The sequence below is a fragment of the Emys orbicularis genome, chromosome 8, assembly GCF_028017835.1.
Source record: "Emys orbicularis isolate rEmyOrb1 chromosome 8, rEmyOrb1.hap1, whole genome shotgun sequence".
In the NCBI taxonomy this organism is placed as follows: Eukaryota; Metazoa; Chordata; order Testudines; family Emydidae; genus Emys; species Emys orbicularis.
This window is the reverse complement of record NC_088690.1, coordinates 90,492,694-90,515,958: the sequence shown is the minus strand read 5'-3', so window position 1 is coordinate 90,515,958 and position 23,265 is coordinate 90,492,694. Positions and strand designations below refer to the sequence as shown.

The window sequence follows — 23,265 nt, the reverse complement described above, 5'->3', positions numbered from 1 at the left end:
CTCTGGTAAAAGGTACATTTACAAGTTGAGAAAACAAAGTAAATCTAAGACGCCTTGCCTGGCTTTTACTTACAATTTTGAAATAAGAGAGACTTGTTTAGAAAGATGGGGAGAACCTGGATTGATGTCTGGTCCCTCTCAGTCCCAAGAGCGAACAACCCCTTAAACAAAGGACACACACAAAAGCCTTTCCCCCCCCAAGATTTGAAAGTATCTTGTCCCCTTATTGGTCCTTGGGGTCAGGTGTCAGCCAGGTTACCCGAGCTTCTTAACCCTTTACAGGTAAAAGGATTTGGAGTCTCTGGCTAGGAGGGATTCCATAGCACTGTACACAGGAGAGCTGTCACCCTTCCCTTTATAGTTATGACACGCCCCCCAAATCACAGATAGTGTTGGACGTCCGGTTCCACACTGGCTGTGATTTCTTCCTGGAGCTTTAGGAGAAAACAGAGTTAATAAAACACATGTACCTTTAGACATACTACTGATTATATAAAACTAACAATATGTTTTATTTCAAGAACAATTGTTAACCAGTTAACTCTGGGAAACTTTCCCGGGAGAGTGCATCAGCCACTTTGTTAGAAGCTCCCGAAATGTGTTGTATTTCAAAATCAAAATCTTGGAGAGCTAAACTCCACCGAAGAAGTTTTTTGTTATTTCCCTTGGCGGTATGAAGCCACTGTAGCGCAGCATGGTCTGTTTGTAGTTGGAAGCGCCGTCCCCAAACATATGGGCGTAGCTTTTCCAGCGCGTACACAATGGCGTAGCATTCCTTTTCGCTGATTGACCAGTGGCTTTCCCTCTCAGACAGTTTCTTGCTGAGAAACACGACAGGATGGAATTCTTGATCCGGTCCTTCCTGCATTAAAACTGCTCCCACGCCTCGCTCGGACGCATCTGTGGTTACTAGGAACGGTTTGTCAAAGTCTGGGGCCCTTAGCACAGGGTCAGACATGAGTGTTGCCTTAAGCTGGTTAAAGGCCTTTTGACACTTATCAGTCCACTGAACTGCATTTGGCTGTTTCTTTCTGGTTAGGTCTGTCAGCGGGGCGGCGATTTGGCTGTAGTGTGGTACAAATCGCCTATAATATCCGGCCAAGCCTAAGAAGGATTGGACCTGTTTCTTTGACTTTGGAACCGGCCACTTTTGGATAGCATCCACTTTGGCCTGTAGGGGATTTATAGTTCCTTGACCCACCTGGTGCCCCAGGTACGTCACTCTGTTTTGGCCTATTTGACACTTTTTAGCCTTAACAGTTAGTCCTGCCTGCCGGATGCGCTCAAAGACTTTTTTCAGGTGCTTCAGGTGTTCTGTCCATGAATCAGAAAAAATGGCCACATCATCGAGATAGGCAACTGCAGATTCTCCCAATCCCGCTAAGAGACCATCTACAAGTCTTTGGAAGGTGGCGGGTGCATTTCGCAACCCGAAAGGGAGTACATTGAATTCATACACCCCTGCCTGGGTGACGAAGGCGGACCTTTCCTTAGCGGGTTCATCTAGTGGTACTTGCCAGTACCCCTTGGTTAAGTCTAAAGTAGAGATGAATTGGGCATGTCCCAATTTCTCCAATAGCTCATCTGTGCGTGGCATTGGATAGTTGTCAGGACGAGTTACAGCATTTAGCTTACGGTAGTCCACGCAAAAGCGTATTTCCCCATCTGGTTTGGGAACTAGAACCACTGGAGATGCCCATGCACTGCTAGAGGGGCGGATTATACCCATCTGTAGCATGTCCTGGATCTCCCTTTGTATAGCCGCTTGGGCATGAGGTGACTCCCGGTAGGGTGGGGTTCTAATTGGGTGAGCATTACCTGTGTCAATGGAGTGGTATGCCCGTTCGGCCCGTCCTGGAGTGGCTGAGAAAAATCGGTGCAAAGCTTGTGCACAGCTCCTTTATCTGCTGTCGCTGCAGACGTCCCAGGGTCGTGGAGAGGTTCACCTCTTCCACGTCACCATTCCTTTTCCCTTCATAGTAGACACCTGCAGGCCACTCCGCGTCATCAGTTTCCTGGGCTGTAAACTGGCAAACGTTTAATTCTCTAGAATAAAAGGGCTTAAGAGAATTAACATGGTATACCTTAGGCTTTATGTTGGAGGTGGGGGAGGCTATGAGATAGTTAACAGCTCCTAGGCGCTCCTGGACCGTGAATGGTCCTTCCCACGACGCTTCCATTTTATGGGCCTGGAGCGCCTTTAAGACCATGACTTGGTCTCCTACTTTGAAGGACCGTTCTCTGGAATGTTTATCATACCAGGCCTTTTGCTCTTCCTGAGCATCCTTTAGGTTTTCTTTAGCAAGGGCTAAAGAGTGTCGGAGGGTGTTTTGTAGGTTGCTTACAAAGTCTAGAATGTTAGTTCCTGGAGAAGGCGTAAACCCCTCCCATTGCTGCTTCACCAACTGTAATGGCCCCTTAACCTCGCGGCCATACACAAGTTCAAATGGTGAAAACCCTAAACTGGGATGTGGTACAGCCCTGTAGGCAAAAAGCAACTGCTGCAACACTAGGTCCCAATCATTGGAGTGTTCATTTACGAATTTACGTATCATGGCCCCCAAAGTTCCATTAAACCTCTCCACCAGACCATTGGTTTGATGGTGATGAGGGGTGGCAACCAAGTGATTCACCCCATGAGCTTCCCACAGGTTTTTCATGTTCCCTGCCAGGAAATTAGTTCCCGAATCTGTAAGGATGTCGGAGGGCCAACCTACCCTGGCAAAAATGTCTGCTAATGCCTGGCACACACTTTTAGCCTTGGTGTTGCTTAAGGGTACAGCTTCCGGCCATCGGGTAGCAAAATCCATGAAAGTCAGTACGTACTGCTTTCCTCTGGGTGTCTTCTTTGGGAAAGGACCCAGAATATCCACAGCTACTCGCTGAAATGGGACCTCAATTATGGGTAGTGGCTGGAGAGGGGCTTTAACCTGGTCTTGGGGCTTTCCCACTCGTTGGCACACCTCACAAGACCGGACATAATTAGCAACGTCCTTGCCCATTCCCTCCCAGTGGAAGGACTTCCCCAACCGGTCTTTGGTTCTGTTCACCCCAGAATGGCCACTGGGATGATCATGGGCTAAGCTCAAGAGCTTTACCCGATACTTAGTGGGAACTACCAACTGTCTTTGAGGATGCCAGTCTTCCTGGTGCCCACCAGAAAGAGTCTCCTTGTATAAAAGTCCTTTTTCTACAACAAACCGGGATCGGTTAGAAGAGCTGAGAGGCGGTGGGGTGCTCCGTGCCACTGCCCAAGCTTTTTGAAGGCTGTCATCTGCTTCCTGCTCGGCCTGGAACTGTTCCCTTGATGCTGGAGACATCAGTTCCTCCTTGGACTGTGGACCGGGGCTTGGTCCCTCTGGAAGCGATGCAGGTGCTGGGGCTTTTTCCATTGACTGTGAACCGCTGTCCGCTGGTGCACTATGTGGTATTTCAGGCTCTGGCTGAGCCTCTTGGGTAGGGTTATCTGCTGCTTCCGCCAGTTTAGGCTCGCTGGTGCCCTCTGGCATTTGAGTTGTAGACGGGGTTGCAAGCGCTGGACTCAGTGCTGGCAATGGTTCTGGTGCTGGTTGCGTTGCCAGTTCCGGTTCTGGGACTGGCTTTGGCTGGGCCTCTGGGATTGGATCCACTACGGCTGTTGCAGTCGTTGGCAGGGGATCCGGTTCCACCACCTGTGTTTGGGTCTCCGGTAACACAGACGGGGCCCTGGTGGACGGCTCAGGAACAGGGATGGGGGTGAAAGCTTGCTTAGCCTGGCTGCGGGTGACTATTCCCACCCTCTTGGCTAGCTTCACGTGGTTGGCCAAGTCTTCCCCCAGCAGCATGGGAATGGGATAATTGTCATAGACTGCAAAAGTCCACATTCCTGACCAGCCCTTGTACTGGACATGCAACTGGGCTGTAGGCAAGGTTACAGACTGTGACACGAAGGGTTGAATTGTCACTGTAGCCTCAGGGTTGATGAGTTTGGGGTCCACTAGGGATTGGTGGATAGTTGACACTTGTGCCCCAGTGTCCCTCCAAGCGATAACCTTCTTTCCGCCCACTCTCAAGGTTTCCCTTCGCTCCGAGGGTATGAGAGAGGCATCTGGGTCTGGGGTTCTTTGGTGTGATTGGGGTGTAATGAACTGTAATCGGTTGGGGTTCTTGGGGCAGTGAGCCTTTATATGCCCCAGTTCATTACATTTAAAACATCGCCCTGCTAAGGTATCACCGGGGCGATGTTGGTTGCTGGAGACTGGTGTGGTGGGGTGAGAAGGCGTCTGGGGTTTCCCTTGGGATGTGGGTGGGGCCTTGGGTTGTCCCCGTGATAAGGTTTTGTTTCGGCTTGCCCCTTCTGATATTCGCTCCAACTGCTACTAGCTTTTTTCTTTTCTGTCACCTCCACCCATTTGGCTCCAATCTCCCCCGCCTCGGTTACAGTTTTGGGCTTCCCATCTAGGATGTACCTTTCTATTTCCTCAGGAACACCCTCTAAAAACTGCTCCATTTGCAATAGGAAGGGCAACTCTTCCGTAGATTTAACATTTGCTCCTGATATCCAGGCATCCCAATTTTTCCCAATGTGGTAGGCATGTCGGGTAAATGACACATCAGGTTTCCACCTTAGGGCTCTGAACCGCCGACGGGCATGCTCAGGTGTTAGCCCCATTCTGATTCTGGCCTTGTTTTTAAAAAGTTCATAACTGTTCATGTGTTCCTTAGGCATTTCAGCCGCCACCTCTGCTAAGGGTCCACTGAGCTGCGGCCTCAGCTCTGCCATGTACTGGGTTGGAGGGATGTCGTATCCAAGGCAGGCCCTTTCAAAATTTTCTAAGAAGGCCTCAGTATCATCGCCTGCCTTGTAGGTGGGGAATTTCCTGGGATGGGAAGTGGTACCTGGAGAGGAGTTGTTAGGATGGTCTGATGCACCCTGCCTAGTCCTTGCTGCTTCCAGTTCCATCTCTTTTTCTTTCAGCTCCATCTCTCTTTTATGGGCCTCCTGTTTGGCTTTCTCTTCTCTTTCATGGGCCTCCTGTTTGGCTTTCTCTTCTCTGTCATGTTTGGCTTTTTCCAGCTCCATCTCTCTCTTGTGAGCCTCCTCTTTGGCTTTTTCTTTGGCTTTTTCCTCTCTTTCATGGGCCTCCTCTTCAAGTTTTTTAATTTGAAGCAGTCTTTGATGTTTTCTTTCATTTTCTTCTGCTTCTAGTTTGGCCAGTTCTATTTTGTTAGCTGCTTCTTTGGTAGTCATTTTCCTGTTTTCTTGTGCTGGGTCACACCCTCTGCAGTTGACTGAAACTGGGATGTATTTAGCTCAGGCTCCTGCTGAGTGCTGCTGAGTTAACAGATTTCAGAGTAGCAGCCGTGTTAGTCTGTATCCGCAAAAATAGCAGGAGTACTTGTGGCACCTTAGAGACTAACAAATTTATTAGAGCATAAGCTTTCGTGGGCTACAACCCACTCTATATGCATCCGAAGAAGTGGGTTGTAGCCCACGAAAGCTTATGCTCTAATAAATTTGTTAGTCTCTAAGGTGCCACAAGTACTCCTGTTATTTTTGAGTTAACAGAGACTTTCTAACTAGCTACTTCCGAGGATGTAAAAAGAAAAAAAACAATTCAGATTGTAAATTACCTTTACCAGATCAAAGTTTACTCACTTATTGAACCGTTCTCTTAACAAAGGACCTTGTTAAAAAAACTTAACACCTCTGCCTTCAGGCAACGAGAGATAAGATATGCATCTACCTTCAGCTCTGCTCTCCAAGCAGCTAGAAGGGAAAAAAAATCTCTTACTGGCTTTTGGGTTTAAAACGATCCCACCGCTGTGCCACCATGTCAAGGCTGTATCCCCACTTTGAACTTTAGGGTACAAATGTAGGGGCCTGCATGAAGACTTCTAAGCTTAACTACCAGCTTAGTTCTGGTCCGCTGCCACCATCTTAAGAATTCCCTCCCTGGGAAGCCTTGAGAAACCTTTCACCAATTCCCTGGTGAATACAGATCCAAACTCCTTGGATTCTAAACAAGGAGAAATTGACCCTTCCCCCCTCCTTCCTTTCACCAACTCCTGGTGAATACAGATCCAAACCCCCTTTGGATCTTAAAACAAGGAGAAATCAATCAGGTTTTTAAAAAGAAGGCTTTTAATTAAAGCAAAAGGTAAAAATCATCTCTGCAAAATCAGTATGGAAAATAACTTTACAGGGTAATCAAACTTAAAGAGCTCAGAGGAATCCCCTCTGTCTTAGGTTCAAAGTATAGCAAACAAGATAAGCACTCTGGTAAAAGGTACATTTACAAGTTGAGAAAACAAAGTAAATCTAAGACGCCTTGCCTGGCTTTTACTTACAATTTTGAAATAAGAGAGACTTGTTTAGAAAGATGGGGAGAACCTGGATTGATGTCTGGTCCCTCTCAGTCCCAAGAGCGAACAACCCCTTAAACAAAGGACACACACAAAAGCCTTTCCCCCCCCAAGATTTGAAAGTATCTTGTCCCCTTATTGGTCCTTGGGGTCAGGTGTCAGCCAGGTTACCCGAGCTTCTTAACCCTTTACAGGTAAAAGGATTTGGAGTCTCTGGCTAGGAGGGATTCCATAGCACTGTACACAGGAGAGCTGTCACCCTTCCCTTTATAGTTATGACAGTCAGTCATAATCCATTATTCCAACCCAAGTAATTTATAGGAAGCCTGGCTGCTTTTCTAGCCTTTTATTCCCTTAGACAGCCATCAAGATTTTCCAGTGTTTTTCTTCATATAAAGAAAACTAGGTTTCCTAGCAAATTTTTTGACTATGCAGATTGAAGTTTTACTTCCTTTACATTGATTTTCAGTAGAATAGAAAAGCAATGGATGTAAGAGACAAAATTTGAGGAGTTGGGGTTACCAAAGCATTTACCAGAAAGTTATTGGCATGTCCAGAAATTGCTGTTTAGTTGCAGAATGTCAATAGATTAGAATGTGACATGGGTTTTGAAACACAAGTGCATACATCAGGGGTCGGCAACCTACAGCACGCGTGCCAAAGGTGACACGCGAGCCAATTTTTGATGGCACACGGCGCCGGCTGAGCCGCTCAGCCCGCTGCGGCTCTGGGGTTCCCGCTGCCGGCCCCTTGCCAGCCAGGGTCCAGCCGCTGGTCCCACTCAGTGCCTGCTGCTGGCCTGGGGGAAGGAACCCCAGGCCGGCAGCGGGCTGAGACCCCAGCTGGCAGGAGCCAGCGGCAGAAACCTCAGAGCAGCGGCGGGCTGAGCTGCTCAGTCGCTGCTCTGGGGTTCCAGCTGCTGGCCCCTTGCCATCCAGCGTCCCCACCTCCGCAGCCCCACTCACCTTGCTTCCCTTTGGAGTTCCAGCGCAGGCCCCCACCAGACAGGGTCCAGGCCTCCGGCCCTGCTCAGCCCTACCAGCTCCACTCACCTCAGCTGCTGATCTGGGGTTCCAGCCGCTGACCTCCTGCCAGCCGGGGTCTGGATCTCCAGCCTTGCTCAGCCTGCTTTCCAGCCTGACCCTAACCCTAACAAGTAGTTTGATTATATATTATAGACTTATAGAGAGACCTTCTAAAAAATGTTAAAATGTATTACCGGCATGCGAAGCCTTAAATTAGAGTGTATAAATGAAGACTCGGCACACCACTTCTGAAAGGTTGCTGACCCCTGGCATAGATCCTTAGAAGCCAAACACATACCAGAATAGCGACAACTGCCTCTATCAGGCTTTGTCTACTACACTGGAAAATTCAGTGGATGCTCTTATTCTAGTATAGAAGGGGCAGTTTTCAGTTTAGGTCACTTAAGAAGGTGTTTAAGAGCTAAACTAAAATGGAAGTGTTGACATAGGGGACTATACTTAGGCTGTAAGCTCTTTGGGGCAGGGACTCTTTGTTCTGTGTTTGTATAGCGCCTACCATAATGGCATCCTGGTCCATAACACACTCTTAGGAGCTACCACAATACACAATCACAGCTAATAAAACTTTCCAGTGTAGACAAGGCCTTAGGTCTTCACTACAGAAGTAAGGGCGAGTCTACACTACAAAGTTAGGTCAACACAAGGTGACCTATGTATGCGTCTATACTCAAATTAACCTCCAGCTGACGTAAATGCCCCATTACAGTGACAGTCAAACCACCTCCCTAAATGGTGTGGAACCATGGGTGACCTATTCAGGTTGATGTAGTGCAACTGCAGTGGGACCTCCAGCAGCTGTCCCACAATGCCCCATTCTTCACTATAGAACTGGTGCTGAGCCACAGACCTGCTGCTTTTACAACAGGCTGCATCCCATACTTGGTGAAGACCTCACCAGCACCCCACAGACCATAGATACCTCCAAGGAGCCTGAGACAGAGACCCCTGCTGTGAACAGTGAGGAGGAGGAAGATGCGGCTGGGGGTGCCAGCCATGCCACAAGCCAGGACCTGTTCGAGACTCCACCACAGTCTAGCCCAAGGGTGGGCAAATTTTTTGGCCCAAGGGCCACATCTGGGTGCAGAAATTGCATGCAGGGCTATGAATGTAGGGCTGGGGCAGGGGGTTGGGGTGCGGGAGAGAATGCAGGGTGCGGGAGGGGGTGCGGTGTGCCAGAAGGGGCTCAGGGCAAGGGGTTGGGGTGCAGGAGGGATGTGGGGTGTACAAGGGGGCTCAGGGCAGGGTGTTGGGGTGCCAAATGTGGGAGGAGGCTCAGGGCAGTGGGTTGGGGTGCAGGGGGTGTGGTGTCAGAGGGGTGCAGCAAGGGGCTCAGGGCAGGGGGCTGAGGTGCAGGAAGGGTGTGGCAGGAGGCTCAAGGCACAGGGTTGGGGTGCAGGAGGGGTGCGGGCTCCGGCCCGGCGCCGCTTACCTGGAGTGGCTCCAGGGTGGCAGCGGCACGCAGCAGCTTCCTGCCTGCCCTGGCCCCACACCGCTTCCAGAAGGGGGGGTGAGGGGGTTAGAGGGCCAATGGGAGCTGCGGGGGGCGGTGCCTGCAGGCGAGGGGCGGTGCCTGCAGGCGAGGGCAGCGCATGGAGCCCTCTGCCCCCCTCTTCCCCCAGGGGCCACAGGGACATGGTGCCGGCCGCTTCTGGGAGCGGCACGGGGCCCACGGCGCCACAGGGGTGGCAAGCCCACGGGCCGGATCCAAAGCCCTGATGGGCCAGAACCAGCCCGTGGGCTATAGTTTGCCCACCCCGGTCTAGCTAATCCTGCCAGGTGAACACAGACAAGCCTGATGAAGAGGAAGGAATCTCGTGTAAGCGTGTGCATACGTTTTTTCTTACAATGTTCAAACCCAAAGATGGTGCCCAGCCCAGCCCCAAGTTCACGAGACATAGGTATTGATTTTTCATTGTTTTGCTCATATCAGAAGAGGTACTGGTACAACAAACAGAGGTAGAGTTGGCATGCGCTTTTCATTCCCCTGTTGGCTTAGGCAGAACAGTTTGTTTATGTGAACAGGGACACCCTTTTTATCCTCCTGAGAGAGCTTGATGAAAAACTTTCATGGAAATACTCTGCAATCCCTCCTGCAGGTTTCTAGGGATGACAGCCTTATTTCTTCCTCCACGATAGGACACCCATGCCACTCGCGAGGAGTTTGGCTGGCATCATCACAGCAAACAGGCTAAGGGCATGTGGGCCTAGGTGACTTTGGGACGCCAGTAAGAACTGGGCTCTCTGTGCCTTTGTGACCCTTAGGAGTGAGATGTCAGCTAAAAAAAAAAAAAAAAAAAAAAAAAAAATCACAACTCTTGGGCTGCCAGTATTCACTGGCATTGCCCTATACTCATAGCCATGGAATTGGGGGCCGAATTTTATAGCTTCATGCAACAGAAAGTCTCCTCCACCAGGCTGTACTCACCAGGAGCTCAAGACTGGTGCTATCCCAAGGCGCTCCAAAGCTGAAGTGTCAATAAGCACCTCTAATTAAAAGTTCTTAATGAGAGTAAGGGAAGGGAGTTTTGAAACTTTTCCCTTCCCGTTGTGACTGTAAATCCAATGGTATGTCTGTTTTTATTAGCAACTTCTGGCATGGTGAGCTTAAGGGATGCACCCTTAACGCCTGACCTCATGAGAAGGAGAGAGAAGACGACAAGCTAGGAATTTTCTGAGAGATCTTTCAAGCCAGTGCTGCATCAGACTGTGGACAAGGAGCTTGTAGGAACCATCTGACTGAAAACATGGAAAAAATACAAAACAAAACAAAGGTCAGGCAAAAGGTCTAGCTAGGAGTCCCAGCAGAACAAGGAGAGGGAAATGCACCAGCATAATAATGGGTCTTTTCAGGCAGCAAACCCAAACACTGCAGACCTTGGTTGACTGACAGGACTAAACATCAGACTCAGCCTTTGCAGTCACTGCATGGTCACTGCTCCCCAACATATCACTTGGCATTATGAACCGCATCCTTACCCCTACCACTCCACACTGGGGGAAAGCAAGGGAAACCACAGCTTCACATACACCAATCTATGGTTTTCTCAGCCACAAACAACTACACAGGACTAACAGCCACTTATGAAAACAAAAAGAAAGTGTTTACTTCCTTTTCAATAGTAATTTTAAATGGTTTCACTCATACAAATTTCTAACACAATTTAACGTGACATTGTATGCGTTTGTCTGCACTATGATTTTGTGCATGAAACTTTAAAGTTCTGTGTTTGGAGACTCAAAGTAGCTTAATTGCTATAGAATGCCCACCAGCAGTCAAGAAATCAAACAGTATTTGTAAATGCACATCAAGCACCACAGAATTCCTAGTCTCAGGAAAACACCCAACCATATCTACAAGTGTACAGCAAGCACCACACAGTTCATAGCAGCAGGCAAAGCTGCTTTTTCACACCCCTGAGACATAGCTATGCCGATATAAGTTCCCAGTGGAGGCCAGCCCTTAGTTAAGTAGGAGTCAGGTGAAGTCTTGCCTATCACAGCTCTAAGGATGGAATTCAAACTGGTCTGGGCTCAGGCACCTCTTTATTTCTGCAATCAGTTCTGGAGCTAGTGCCTGAGTGGTTAATAAAATGAGAAATACAGTGGGACGTTTGTCTCCAGAGCTCTGGAACCACCATGTCAAATTTAGTAGTAAGGGGGTAATATTGACTCACTTTGCACCAGTGTTAGCCACATACTTATTAAATGTATTTCATTGTGAAGAACCCATCTATATAATGACATCAAAATGCATTTGTATGGTGAACTGGCACCATACAGTTTGGTCAGTTGTGACAACATTAACAGAGTAAGAGCAGAGCAAGGTACTTTCCCCTCTTCTTCAAGAAAAGGAGCATCTGGATTTGTAGTCAATAAAAAGCCTGATAAACAGTGAGGGATTTATTCCAGTTGAGATATCTGCTTCTTAGACTTTCCCCATATATCAAATATCAAAGATTTCCAATGCTTAATTCCTTCATCTCCTCTTCCACCCTTCCTTCGCCATGATCCTCTTCCACCCTTTCTCCCAATACTACAGGTATTAATGAAATATCCAGCAACTGACTCAATACAAGCAGAAGATTTAGCAGATTATGTGATGGTTGAGGTAGTAAACCACTGCTCAAGAAAACAAAATGCAATTCATCAGACTGGCTTGTTTAAAAAAAAAAAAAGAAAGAAAAATATTTCCAAGAAATACTCCTATCATTTCTCAACAAATGTACCAACAACCTGGGATGCTTGCTCTCCTAACAATTTGTTTTTCTATGGCTTTAAATCAATGTAACAACTGTCAAAGCAGTCAATTTAGATAGCAACAGGGCACTGATCATTAACATATGAATAGCTATTTTACACATATACAAAATGGTTTTAGTGTGGACAAAGTTTACAGTAGTATTCTTGGGATCCCTCTATCGTTTTGTGACAGGCAGACAGAAATAATCCAAGGTTAGCATCTCTCTCTCACCATTTGCTGATGACAGTGAGATTAAGAAAACCGATACTTGAAAGAAGACTGTTTCAATACTATGTTTCTTAAATGTAGTTGTGAAAGAAACTGCAACTATATTTGAAGGATGCTATTTAATCCAGTGGAAAGTTGCCTAAACCTACATAGGGCCAAAGCCAGGTCTGAAAACCAATAATAAAAATTCCCATAGTTTATTCAAATCAGAGAGTCAGCAACAACCAACAAGTTTCAATTTTTTTAGTAGTCTGTATGCTGTCTTTTCCTTTGCACTGGATTCTCAGATTTCTTATAATAATCTCTGTGTCATAAGAAATACTGTAAGATTGTTGCCAATTAAGCAGCAGCAGAAATGCCTATAGTTTACAGGTAAGGGAAAAAAATCCTAGATAAGGTTACCTTAAAAGTTCACCCTCACAACAATTCAACTTCTTCCTGTTTTCTATTTTACTCAGCTGGGGGAGAGGTCCTAATTTTCTCTCCTTTAATTCAATTTCTGCATAGAGCATTAGCAAAAAAAGTCAGGGGTGAAAAGTTAACTCCTTTGTAACTGACACTATTTAAATAAACAACCGTCTTGTCAGGAAGTGTTTGGAGAATAGCACAAAGACCTCAAGGAGTTAGGGATCTTTTGTTTCTGTTCTTTTTAAGGGGAGAGGCACATATTCCTTAAATTTAACCTAAGCTACCTGTCTTCCAAACTAACTTTCCATTTTTGGCCAGTATTTCAATATTAAGTGAAGTCTGAATGCTTAGTTACAAAGGGCCTTCAAACTCAAGAGGGGACTCTACAACTGATGGCATGCTATTCCCTACTGAAACTAACTTTAGCTTCTGCACAAACTGCAGTGTTGTGCCTTTAAGTTACAAAAACATTTACAGAAGTGTTCTGGTAAGTGTTTCTACCATTAGACAGTTGGCAGTAGTTTAGTGAACAGGTCATTAAGGTTAAGAGTCAGATACTATGTTTATTTCAGAGTAGCAGCCGTGTTAGTCTGTATCCGCAAAAATAACAGGAGTACTTGTGGCACCTTAGAGACTAACAAATTTATTAGAGCATAAGCTTTCGTGGGCTACAACCCACTTCTTCGGATGCATATAGAGTGAAACATATATTGAGGAGATATATATACACACATACAGAGAGCATGAACAGGTGGGAGTTGTCTTACCAAGTCTGAGAGGCCAATTAAGTAAGAGAAAAAAAACTTTTGAAGTGATAATCAAGATAGCCCAGTACAGGCAGTTTGATAAGAAGCAAGTGTGAGAATACTTACAAGGGGAGATAGATTCATAAACATATACTATGTTTATGAAAGCTTGTTAGTGGGTTACAGTTGATGCTTTTGGATTTTGCTGTCACGATACAGAGATTATGCAAACCACCCCCTAACCACCACCACCCAACAGGAGGAGGTAGAGATAACTGACAGGTCAATGACACTTCAGAAGGAACTAGCACAGTGGTGGGCAATCTGCAGCTCGCAAGCCGAAAGCAGCCCATCAGGGTAATCCACTGGCGGGCCACGAGACAGTTTGTTTACATTGACAGTCTGCAGGCACAGCCCCCCGCAGCGCCCAATGGCCGTGGTTCACCGTTCCCGGCCAATGGGAGCTGCGGGAAGCAGCGCAGGCCGCAGGGGTGTGCTGGCCGCTGCTTTCCGCAGCTCCCATTGGCCGGGAACAACAAACCGCGGCCACTGGGAGCTGCAGACTGCAGACTGTCAATGTAAACAAACTGTCTCGTGGCCCGCCAGTGGATTACCCTGATGGGCCACAGGTTGCCCACCACTGAACTAGCAGGATGTGTTTGGTCAGAGGACAGGAATGTGCATGAAAATCCCTCCAAAAGACCATGTTTTACCCTTGTCTGCATCAGACTCCAGCTACACTACTGCTATATCACTTCAAAGCTGTAGTGTAGATGGGTTCTAACCATGTTAGGGGGACAGTCCAGGGTTTTAACCTTGTTAAGGGGCCGCAATTAGATACGCTCTTAGCAACTTTTAACCTTATTATAACTAGGTCACCTATTTGTTATAGAATAGATGAGGCCTGAGTGGCAGAGAAACATTATTAACATAACTTAAAACTTAAATAAGAGTCTTCCAGTTTCATTAAGCAAGTTTTATCAGTATTTCCCCAACCCCTCATTTCTAACTAAGCAAAGTTCTAGAAGACTGTGGGGTTAGAGTCTCATAACAGACCTGGGTTCATCCCCATTGCCCTCATTTAAGCACAGGACTGGGAGGGACACTAAGCTATTCGTGTTATCCTTTAAACAGGATGTCAAAATGCAGCTCTCTTGAAATTTAAGATCCCATGGCACTTTTTGACAAGTATACGGGCCAACATTCTCCCTCCTTCAACAGAGTCTAATAATGGATAAGGTTGTGTGCAAGATATTGTTCAACAAACTACCCTGGCTGATTTGTGAAGTGTGCCACTCAAATGTCAATAGAACTATATAAAAATATGATTCTATGCAGCACCACCAACACTCTCCTACAATTGAAAGAGATGGCAGACACCTCCTTTTGAAGAGTACACAACTTGTTCTAAGTGGAGTACATCAGAACTTCCCATATCCAGTAAGTAATGACAAAGATTACTGCATGCACCTACTGGTTTTAAAAATAGGTCAGACAAGCTCCATTTATTTAAAAGCTATCTAGAAGACAAACTTAGAAGCACCTCAAAAAAAAACAAAAAACAAAACAAACAAAAACTTTACTCATGCAAACATGTGGTTCTTGTCAACTGACTTCAAATGGCATTATTGGATGAGGGATGTTCCATGTTTATGTCTCTAAACCAGGGCTTAATTGTGCCAGGGCTAGCCAGGGTTGAGCCCCGGGCACCTCTGGTTGTTGCATCAGCTCTGAATGTAAAAAAAAATTGCTTGAGCCCCAGCACCTTTTTCATTACAAATTAAGCACTGCTCTCAACTCCACATCAGACTTGCAGATTAAGGTATTTTCCTAACTGACAGTCCTTTAGGGTATGTCCACACTACGAAATTAGGTTGATTTTATACATTCTATTGCGTTTGTCCACACTAAGTGCATTAAGTCGGCAGAGTGCGTCCTCACTACCGTGGCTAGCATCGACTTACGCAACGGTGCACTGTGGGTAGCTAACCCACAGTTCCCACAGTCTCCGCCGCCCATTGGAATTCTGGGTTAAGCTCCCAATGCCTGATGGGGCAAAAACATTGTCGCGGGTGGTTTTGGGTACATCATCAGTCACCCCTCCCTCCATGAAAGCAACGGCAGACAATCGTTTTGTGTCAAACACCAGGGCGATTAGAAGAGTACAGCAAGGCGCGCTGCACATCAGAGAGGCTGTGAAAACCAGTTTCATGACTGGCCAGGCTTTGGTGTGACAGTTGTGTGTGCTTCTCCTTGATGCAAACCCACCCCCTTTGTTGATTTTAATTCCCTGTAAGCCAACCACCCTCCCCACTTTGAAATAAAGTAACTATTGTTTTGAAACCATGCTTTTTTTTTTTTTAATAAAGAAAGAGAGATAACAGACAAGGTAGCCCGGGTGGGATGGGAGAGGAGGGAAGGACAAGGCCACATTGCTTATTTTAGCCATACTAAAAATCAAACTGTTTGAATGACAGCCTTCTGGTGCTTGGGCCATCCTCTGGAGTGGAGTGGCTGGGTGCCCGGAGCCTCCCCCTCCACGTTCTTGGGCGTCTGGGTGAGGAGGCTATGGAACATGGGGAGGAGGGTAGACGGTTATACACTGGATGCAGCAGGGGTCTGTGCTCTTGTTGGCTTTCCTGCAGCTCCAAAAGACACTTCATCATGTCCGTTTGCTCCCCCATTAGCCCAGGCATTGCGTCCTGCCTCCGCTCTTCACGCTCACTTAATTCTTTCCTGGCCTCTGCCACTGAATGCCTCCATGCATTAAGCTGTGCCCTATCAGTGCGGGAGGACTGCATGAGCTCGGAAATCATGTCATTGTGAGTGCGTTTTTTTCGCCTTCTAATCTGCGATAACCTCAGGGATGGAGAGGATAGGGGGAGCGTAGAAACATTCTACGCTCTACGATTCTGGGGGGACTGCATGGTCACCTGTGCTGCTGAGTTCGCCACGCTGACCAAACAGGAAATGAAATTCAAAAGTTCCCAGGGCTTTTCCTGTGTACCTGGCTAGTGCATCGGAGTTCAAAGTGCTGTCCAGAGCAGTCACAACGGAGCACTCTGGGATAGCTCCCAGAGGCCAATACTGTCGATTTGCGTCTGCACTACCCCAAATTCAACCCAGCAAAGTCGATTTTAGCACTACTCCCCTCACTGGGGAGGAGTACAGAAGTCGATTTTAAGAGCCCTTTAGGTTGACGGAATGGGGTTGGTTGTGTGGATCCATTCATTTTTAAAACCAACCTAATGCGGCTAAATTCGACCTAACCCTGTAGTGTAGACCAGGCCTTAGACTCAGCCAGGCCTGTGGGGAAAGAGTGTCAAGATGAGTTCTTTCCAAAATTTAGTTAAAACTTGTAGTAGTTCACCTAGTATGCTATAGCATGGCCAAGCCAATAAAGCTAACATGAGTAAATCAAAGTCAGCAAATACAGGATCTGAAAACCACCTAGCTCTTAGATAGCTCTTTTAATCAGCAGACCTTAGAGTGCTTTACAAAAGGTGGTCACAGTACAATCATCCTCATTATACAAATGGGGAAACTGAGGCACATCGAGGGACATGTCTTGCCCAAGGTCAGCTAGCAGGCAAGTAGCGGAGTTGGGAACAGAGTCTAGGTTTAATGAGTCCTAATCCAGTGCTCCATCTACTAGAGATCACACTGCCTTCTCTTTATGTGAACTGGCAACTTCTTACCACTCACTTTCAGAGAAGAGCCATACTTTCATAATATTTTCCCATTCATCCAGAGGGGAAGCTACCTCTAACTATGTATATTATGTTTTTCACTTCATATTTGTACTGTACTGCCAGATTTCTGCCCTCTGACAATGCCTTTCAATATACGCAGTTAAAACTGCAGACTCCACTGCTCAGACATTCAAAAAAAGAAAAAAAAATTTTTTTTTTTTGCAGCCTACTAAAGACGACAGACAGGAGTTAGCACACTGTTCTTATGTAAGAGGAGGTATTTGTGCTTGAATGCACTCCACAGCAGGCATTTTTAATCACAATATTACCAAACATTCTAATTTCAAAGGACAGTTTAATTACTACAGTGTTTAAAAATCCACTACTTCATGTGTTCCACCTTGGTATTTTAGAGAGTGTTTCATTAAATTCTCCTTACTCGGTTTAAATTATTCAAATGCTCAGCAGCTAATCTGAGGCAGGATCAGAGAAAGGAGTGTGAAAACTGAAATTCCAACTTTGAGGAAAGATGAAAGAAGAGAGATCATGAATAACCATGTACTTTATTAGGACACCTGTTCCTTTCAGCGCCATACATATGGTGCCATCTATACTATAAGCAAACTAAAGCTAGCAACCAGTAATGCTATTATTACAACTTTCAAAAGCTGGAGTTTTAAAAGTGGACAGAATACATTTTTATTGCTGGGCCGACAATCCCTTTAGAGGCCTTAACGCAATGAGTTGCTCACTGCTGGTTATGCCTACTTTCATTTTACAACTGATTTAAACTAGAAGGGCATGTTAAAAAGCAAATATTAACATTTTTTCTGTTCATCTTGATGAACAGAAGAGATAAATTGCATCTCATAGACATGCTGGATCCCGGAAATCCTCCTCTAGATTTTGCTTTCAAGATCTGGAAAAGTTACATAGCTTTTTGCAATGTTCTAGCGCCTGCTACCCCCTTGGACAAAAAAAAGAAAAAAAGAAAAAAGAAAACGCAATTGGCTGATTTACTTAGTTGGGATGTTTGTACAATGCTGAATTCAATTATCTGTGCCAAGCATCTGTAATTTATTGAAAAAGCACCTATCAAATAACATTAGGTAAGGAGTAAAAAGTACAATAGTGGATTTAAGAGGATACAGAATTGAAATGATGAAATTACTGTGGCCTCATTTTTAGTAAGGTCTTGCTTAATTAATAGAACAGGGAAGCCAAGTATTTAAGGGATCCAGAGAATGTGTGTAAAGAACACAGGGAAACATTCCCCCCTATTCAATAGGAGAAAGGTGAGGGTGTTTTTACTGAAGAATGGGGACCATAAACCTGTTGCTTGTAGTACTTCCAACAACTTGTTTTATTACTATCAGGGTTATCTGTTAGCTGGGGGAGTAACTTTTACCTAGAGGAAATATCTATCCCCCCAGACACTGTAAAAATGTAAAGGCACAGAACTGTTTGTTTTCAGCAGAAGGCACCAGCTCTATTCAACTATCCACCTGGCTGGAAAGCCCACAGACCACTCATTGGCAAAGCAATTAAGACAGCCTTTGAAGGATTAAGTTACAATACAAACTCTTAAAGCTTGCACGCTCAATGGGCTTTGTGAAATTCAGCCCTGCTCTTACTCACATTGCTTTGAGAAGCCATGTAAGAGGTGAATAAAGGAGGAAATACAAGCAGATCTACTGAGTACTTTTAAATTGTAGGAAATGTGCATATCCTGGAAGGAAGAAAACCAACATACCACAAACACTGGGGGTCGGAGGACAACTCAGAACTCTGTTTCCAAAACAAGCTCAGACCTTGTTCTAAATAGATTTGTTTCTCTTTTTTAGCACTTGTGTGCAAGGAAAAATGCTGACTTGCTATTTAAACTCTCTCTCTTTCTAGAGTACTTATTCCTGCTAAAGCAGAGGTACATGTTTACAAGAAGGCCAATTTCTGTGACATTCTATCCATTTGGTAGGTCCCAAAAACCTCTTGAAAGCTGAATGACTTAAAATGCAAGTCGGCCTGCTAGCAGGATGTCCCTCCACCACTGACTACCACTGCACGGGCTCTAGGCTACCTAAAGGTCATCATGGGCAGGAGCACATACACTCAACCCACCTGTTACAGTACTGCTGATGAACAGGGTAGAAGAGAACACTGAAGACTGCAGGGCAGGCTCTGCCCTGCCTTCTACTCCACTAGTGCCCTTCCACCTCCTCAAGCAGTCCTCCATGGCACAATCCTGCAAGGCTTAAGAGTTCTGACCCAAACAGAGAAGCCATTAAACTTGTACTGTACTTTGACTTCAGACTAGTCATGTGCTTACAAATGTTCTGGATCTGGCCAGAACACTCAAGACCTGCGTAGCCTAGCAAGATACATCAGAAGCTACCTCCCGTAGCAACCACAGTACTGCTTCTTGACCAGCCAGCCAACGTAGAATGCCAACTCAAGGGATTTATTTCCTCTGATTTATGAGCACCCCATCTCTACAGCAAAAAGCTTCCTAGCACCTTTAAACCAATTTACGCTAGAAGACTTCAGGTGTACTATGTATATCAGGTGCCTGCCCTCATTATGTACAGCTAACAAACATACAGCATGGACTGGAGTCCTTCATGCAGTGACACCAGCTTTCAGAGGCCCTAATTAACCTCAGAGTACAGTAATTTCAGGTTTTTGCACATTATGTACAGTATGGACAAAGATATATTATGCCACCACCCTTACAAGTTTTTGTGGTTTTATACCCTCCAAAGGAAGGCTCAGTTAGGTTTAATATTAAAATGATCTCCACGTGTCTTGTTTTAAAACAAGTTAAAAATTTTCAGAAACTTTCCTTCGGAAATCCTTATGTTGCTGAAATGGGAAATTTCTTCTCTGCATTAAATACAAACTTTAAGTACGTTCTTCTCAAGAGGGGACAATCTGCCAAGCAATTTGCACTGCAAGTCATGGGCTACATAAAGTGTATTTTTCCCTAGTGCCAAATACAACCTTTACTATAGTTTGTTTCTGTCTCAGACTCACCTGCTTAGACCAAGACTAATCTGTTGGTGTGTTCTTCCCTCCCCCTACACTCCATCCATGACCAGATTAACATGCTGGGCCAGACCACAGCACTGAAAGTGTTTAGAAAACCCCTCAGTAGAGATCAAGAAGAAAAGAAAAAAAGCTTTGTTTTGTGGGCAACACCATCTGCTTTACCATTTTCTACAGCACAGCACCATAATATACCACTAGGACTCTCAGCAATCTTGTACTGATAGAAAAGCAGAACAATATTTATGCTTTTTTTGTTCTGTGCTGCTGTTGCAGATTTCCCCATCACTGAAAGCTAATTAGTTAAATGCACTGTATTCTTCCAGAACAAAATCAGAGGTGCTTCTTCTATTTGACTAGAAACATGCTAAATCTAATTACTTTATTTATTTATTTTTAAAAAGGAAGGATTTCTTCCAAACTCCCACCTCAAAAGCATGAGCAGGCGACATCACAACCTCAATACTGCTGGGTTTACAAATCCCGCATTTAGATTTCTCTTTAAGGGAAATTTGCAATTTAAAAAAGAAAAAAGCCTGGGCTTGCATCCTCTTTTTTGCTTCTTTATTATGTATAAGGAAAGCCTGAAGTGTTTTGGAGGGAGGGGTTTATGGGTATTTTTTCCATTTTAATATCATATATATCAACTCTCATCTTGCTGGTTATGCTGAAGGACAGGCTGTTTTACTGTCTCTCATTTGTTTCAAGGATTCAAATTTCTAAAACGTTAAAGGCATTAACAAAAAGACAACAAACTGTACACCGTGACAGTCCTTTTCTTTCTCAATACACTCATATTCTGAGCTCTCAAATATCATTTCATTCTTTAACCAGAATCTTCCAAGCTAGGCAGGACCTGAACTTCTAATGCAAGAACATAAATACGCACAGTTCAGGCCTTTCTTATAAATAAAGTAGCAAAAGAAAAGTACAAGCCAATTTCCCCTCTTTTCAGCTTCACCTGAAAATTCAAACAACCAGGCCTATTCTTGTCATAGCAATTGGCATCTATGTGTACACATTAACAACAAAATTCTAGCATTGTAGGCTAGTCCAATGTAACTATGTCCCAAAAGTAGGCTGAAGTATGCACTTGCTAAAGACAAATTCTAAGCCACATATACAAGAGGTAAAATATGGCAAAGAAATTATGCAGGCCTCAGAAGAAATTGAGGAGGCAAATAGCATGGGTTTCAGTAAAAAAAGCTTTCCGACCAAATAGAATTTTCAGTGGACGTTGAAGTCTTTTGGCATGAAAATTAATGTGGTAAAACTCAATTGCCTAATAAGAGCCTATTATTTACTTTGTCAATTTCATAAGGAACTAGATGGCTGATACAGGAAAATTAGTTTTAAATAACGTCATAAAAAAGTTCAGTGTTTTCTTTTGCAAGAAAAGAAACAGCTGTTGATCTAGCTTTACTTGCATCAATTATCCCCCCCACCCCATTTCAGAATCAGAAGGACCTGTCCCTCAATGTGATAGCATGAGAACAAACAACCCACTTGCCAAGACCTGATAATGATTAAGTCACCTGATGTAATTTATTGTTGAATGCCTGCTGGAGAGACAAGAGTAGTAGAATATCCCAAGTGTTAATTTTGTTAAGGGTAACTTGAAAGGGAGTAAAGTGCAGATAGTTAATCTTTGCTGTGATCTCTCTTTCATGTTACCCAGCTAAATGCATTTAGCAATTCTTTAATGTTTGAAGTGTACCTAAGGAAATGCAACATGTAAATAGACAATGCTATTATTTCTAGCCGCTCAAAGCAAGAGCTTTTTTAAATTAAGAGAACAAGACAAAGCACAGCAATAAATCCCTTCAAATACCTAAATGAACAATATTTGGGCAGTATTTTAATATCAAAGATTTTTTTCTTCTTTAGGAGCACACATGTAGATGCAGTACTAGCTTTATCAAAGCAGACAATTACAGCCAGCATTTGTACTGTTATCTCACAACTCCTCTGCAGTCTGCCAAGAAACAAGAGTCTGTAGTAAAATTGCCTCTCAACCTGTATTTGTTTGAAAACAAGTAGAGTTACTTCTTCAGACCTTAAAAAACTTTTGATTGTATGCAGCACAGCAACAGTATCCCTTTTTTATTTAACACACGGTATCATCACCAGCTTGCCTAAATTAAAACTGCTGAACAAAAGCCAGCAGATATTTTTAGCCTGTAAATAGGTTTTTGTAGACTCTAAATTATGATTAAAGTATTTTATAGGACAGAGAGTGTTCAGTGTAGCTTCTTCTTTAATTAACTGAATTGATGAAGACAGTTACTTGACAATTTAGAGCTTTAACATTTGTTTTCCTTATAATGCTTGAGGGGGGTGCCAAAGCATTTTTGCTGAATCGAAAACAAACAAGGGAAGGCAAGAAAAGGGAATTAAAGTCCAACCTTCATTCTCAGAGTTTGATGAATGTCTGCTGCCAGCTCTCCTTTCCACCACTGCTCTTCCATCCTCATTCTTCCCATCCAAAGGTGTGGAAGAGAGGGATTTAGTAACTCTGCTGGAAAGGAAACAAAACAAATAAATAAATCAAGTAGCTTGTACAAACCAATCCAGTGCCATCAGTTTTTCGTAGCTGTTTTACTGTTAATTACTTGCCATCAGATTGACAACACTCTCTAGAAATAAACCACTTGAAAATCACTGTTCAGCTTGTTTCAAAGAGACAAGTTATTCAGGGTCATCATAAGGCCACCAAACTTCTGATCAGATTGTGACCTGTAGGTTTTGCCAGTTGTAGGACTTTGCCAAATCCTTCCAAAGGGGTTTTGCTCCAAAAACATCTCGGAGCAGCTTTGTCCTCGGGATCACTTAAAAATTCAGAGAGCTTCTCCAATAGCAGAAGTGTTCCTTACACTGTTGCTTCCTTCCCATAAAACAAACCAGTGGTGCCTTTACCCTCAGACACCCTTATTCTCCCATTTTTAGGCTACCAAAGGCTTCCTTCTAACTGCCTTTCCCAGGTAAAGGGTTTTGTTTGTTTGTTTGTTTTAAATGGGGGGGGGAGAGGACGGGGGGAGAGACAGAAAACGGGAGGAATGAGTCCCAGCTAGAGAAATCCCAGAGGACTTCTTCCCACCTGATGAAATCAGGGCAAGAAATGCCCTGTAATTGACTTTACATCAACTGGATCTAGCCCTTCCCCCAGCTGGTTGTGTAACGCAGTCACACTGGGGTTTTTAATACCCTTCCAATGTGCAATTCCAGCCTGCAGATTGTTTTTTTTTTCTTCCTTTTAATTAACAACGCTTAACAACTTCAGGACCCTGAAAAATGCAACTTGTGTTACCTTTGCTGGCTGCCTCCTCTTTGCCTCACACACTCTGATCAGCAGCCTTTGTCCTACTCCAACATCCTGCTGGTGCTGCTACGGCAGCAGTGCGAATACTGCTGCCAAGAGGGAAAAAATCAGACCCCAGTAGCCCCTGGCGCTAAAAGTCGGAGGGAAAGACGGGAGATGGATGCACACACACCCCCACCCCAGGGTGCACAACGCATGG

The 23,265-nt window shown here is 44.8% G+C and overlaps 1 protein-coding gene across 1 annotated transcript in view; it reads right to left on the bottom strand.

Annotated features, from left to right (window-relative positions):
* CCNJL (cyclin J like) overlaps positions 1-22,230 on the bottom strand; it is a 51,570-nt gene extending 29,340 nt beyond the window's left edge. Inside the window, exon 1 of the mRNA XM_065410016.1 lies at positions 22,153-22,230. Coding sequence (XP_065266088.1) covers positions 22,153-22,230 — 78 coding nt within the window. The remainder of the gene's footprint in view (positions 1-22,152) is intronic.
* Between the last annotated feature and the right edge of the window lie 1,035 nt (positions 22,231-23,265).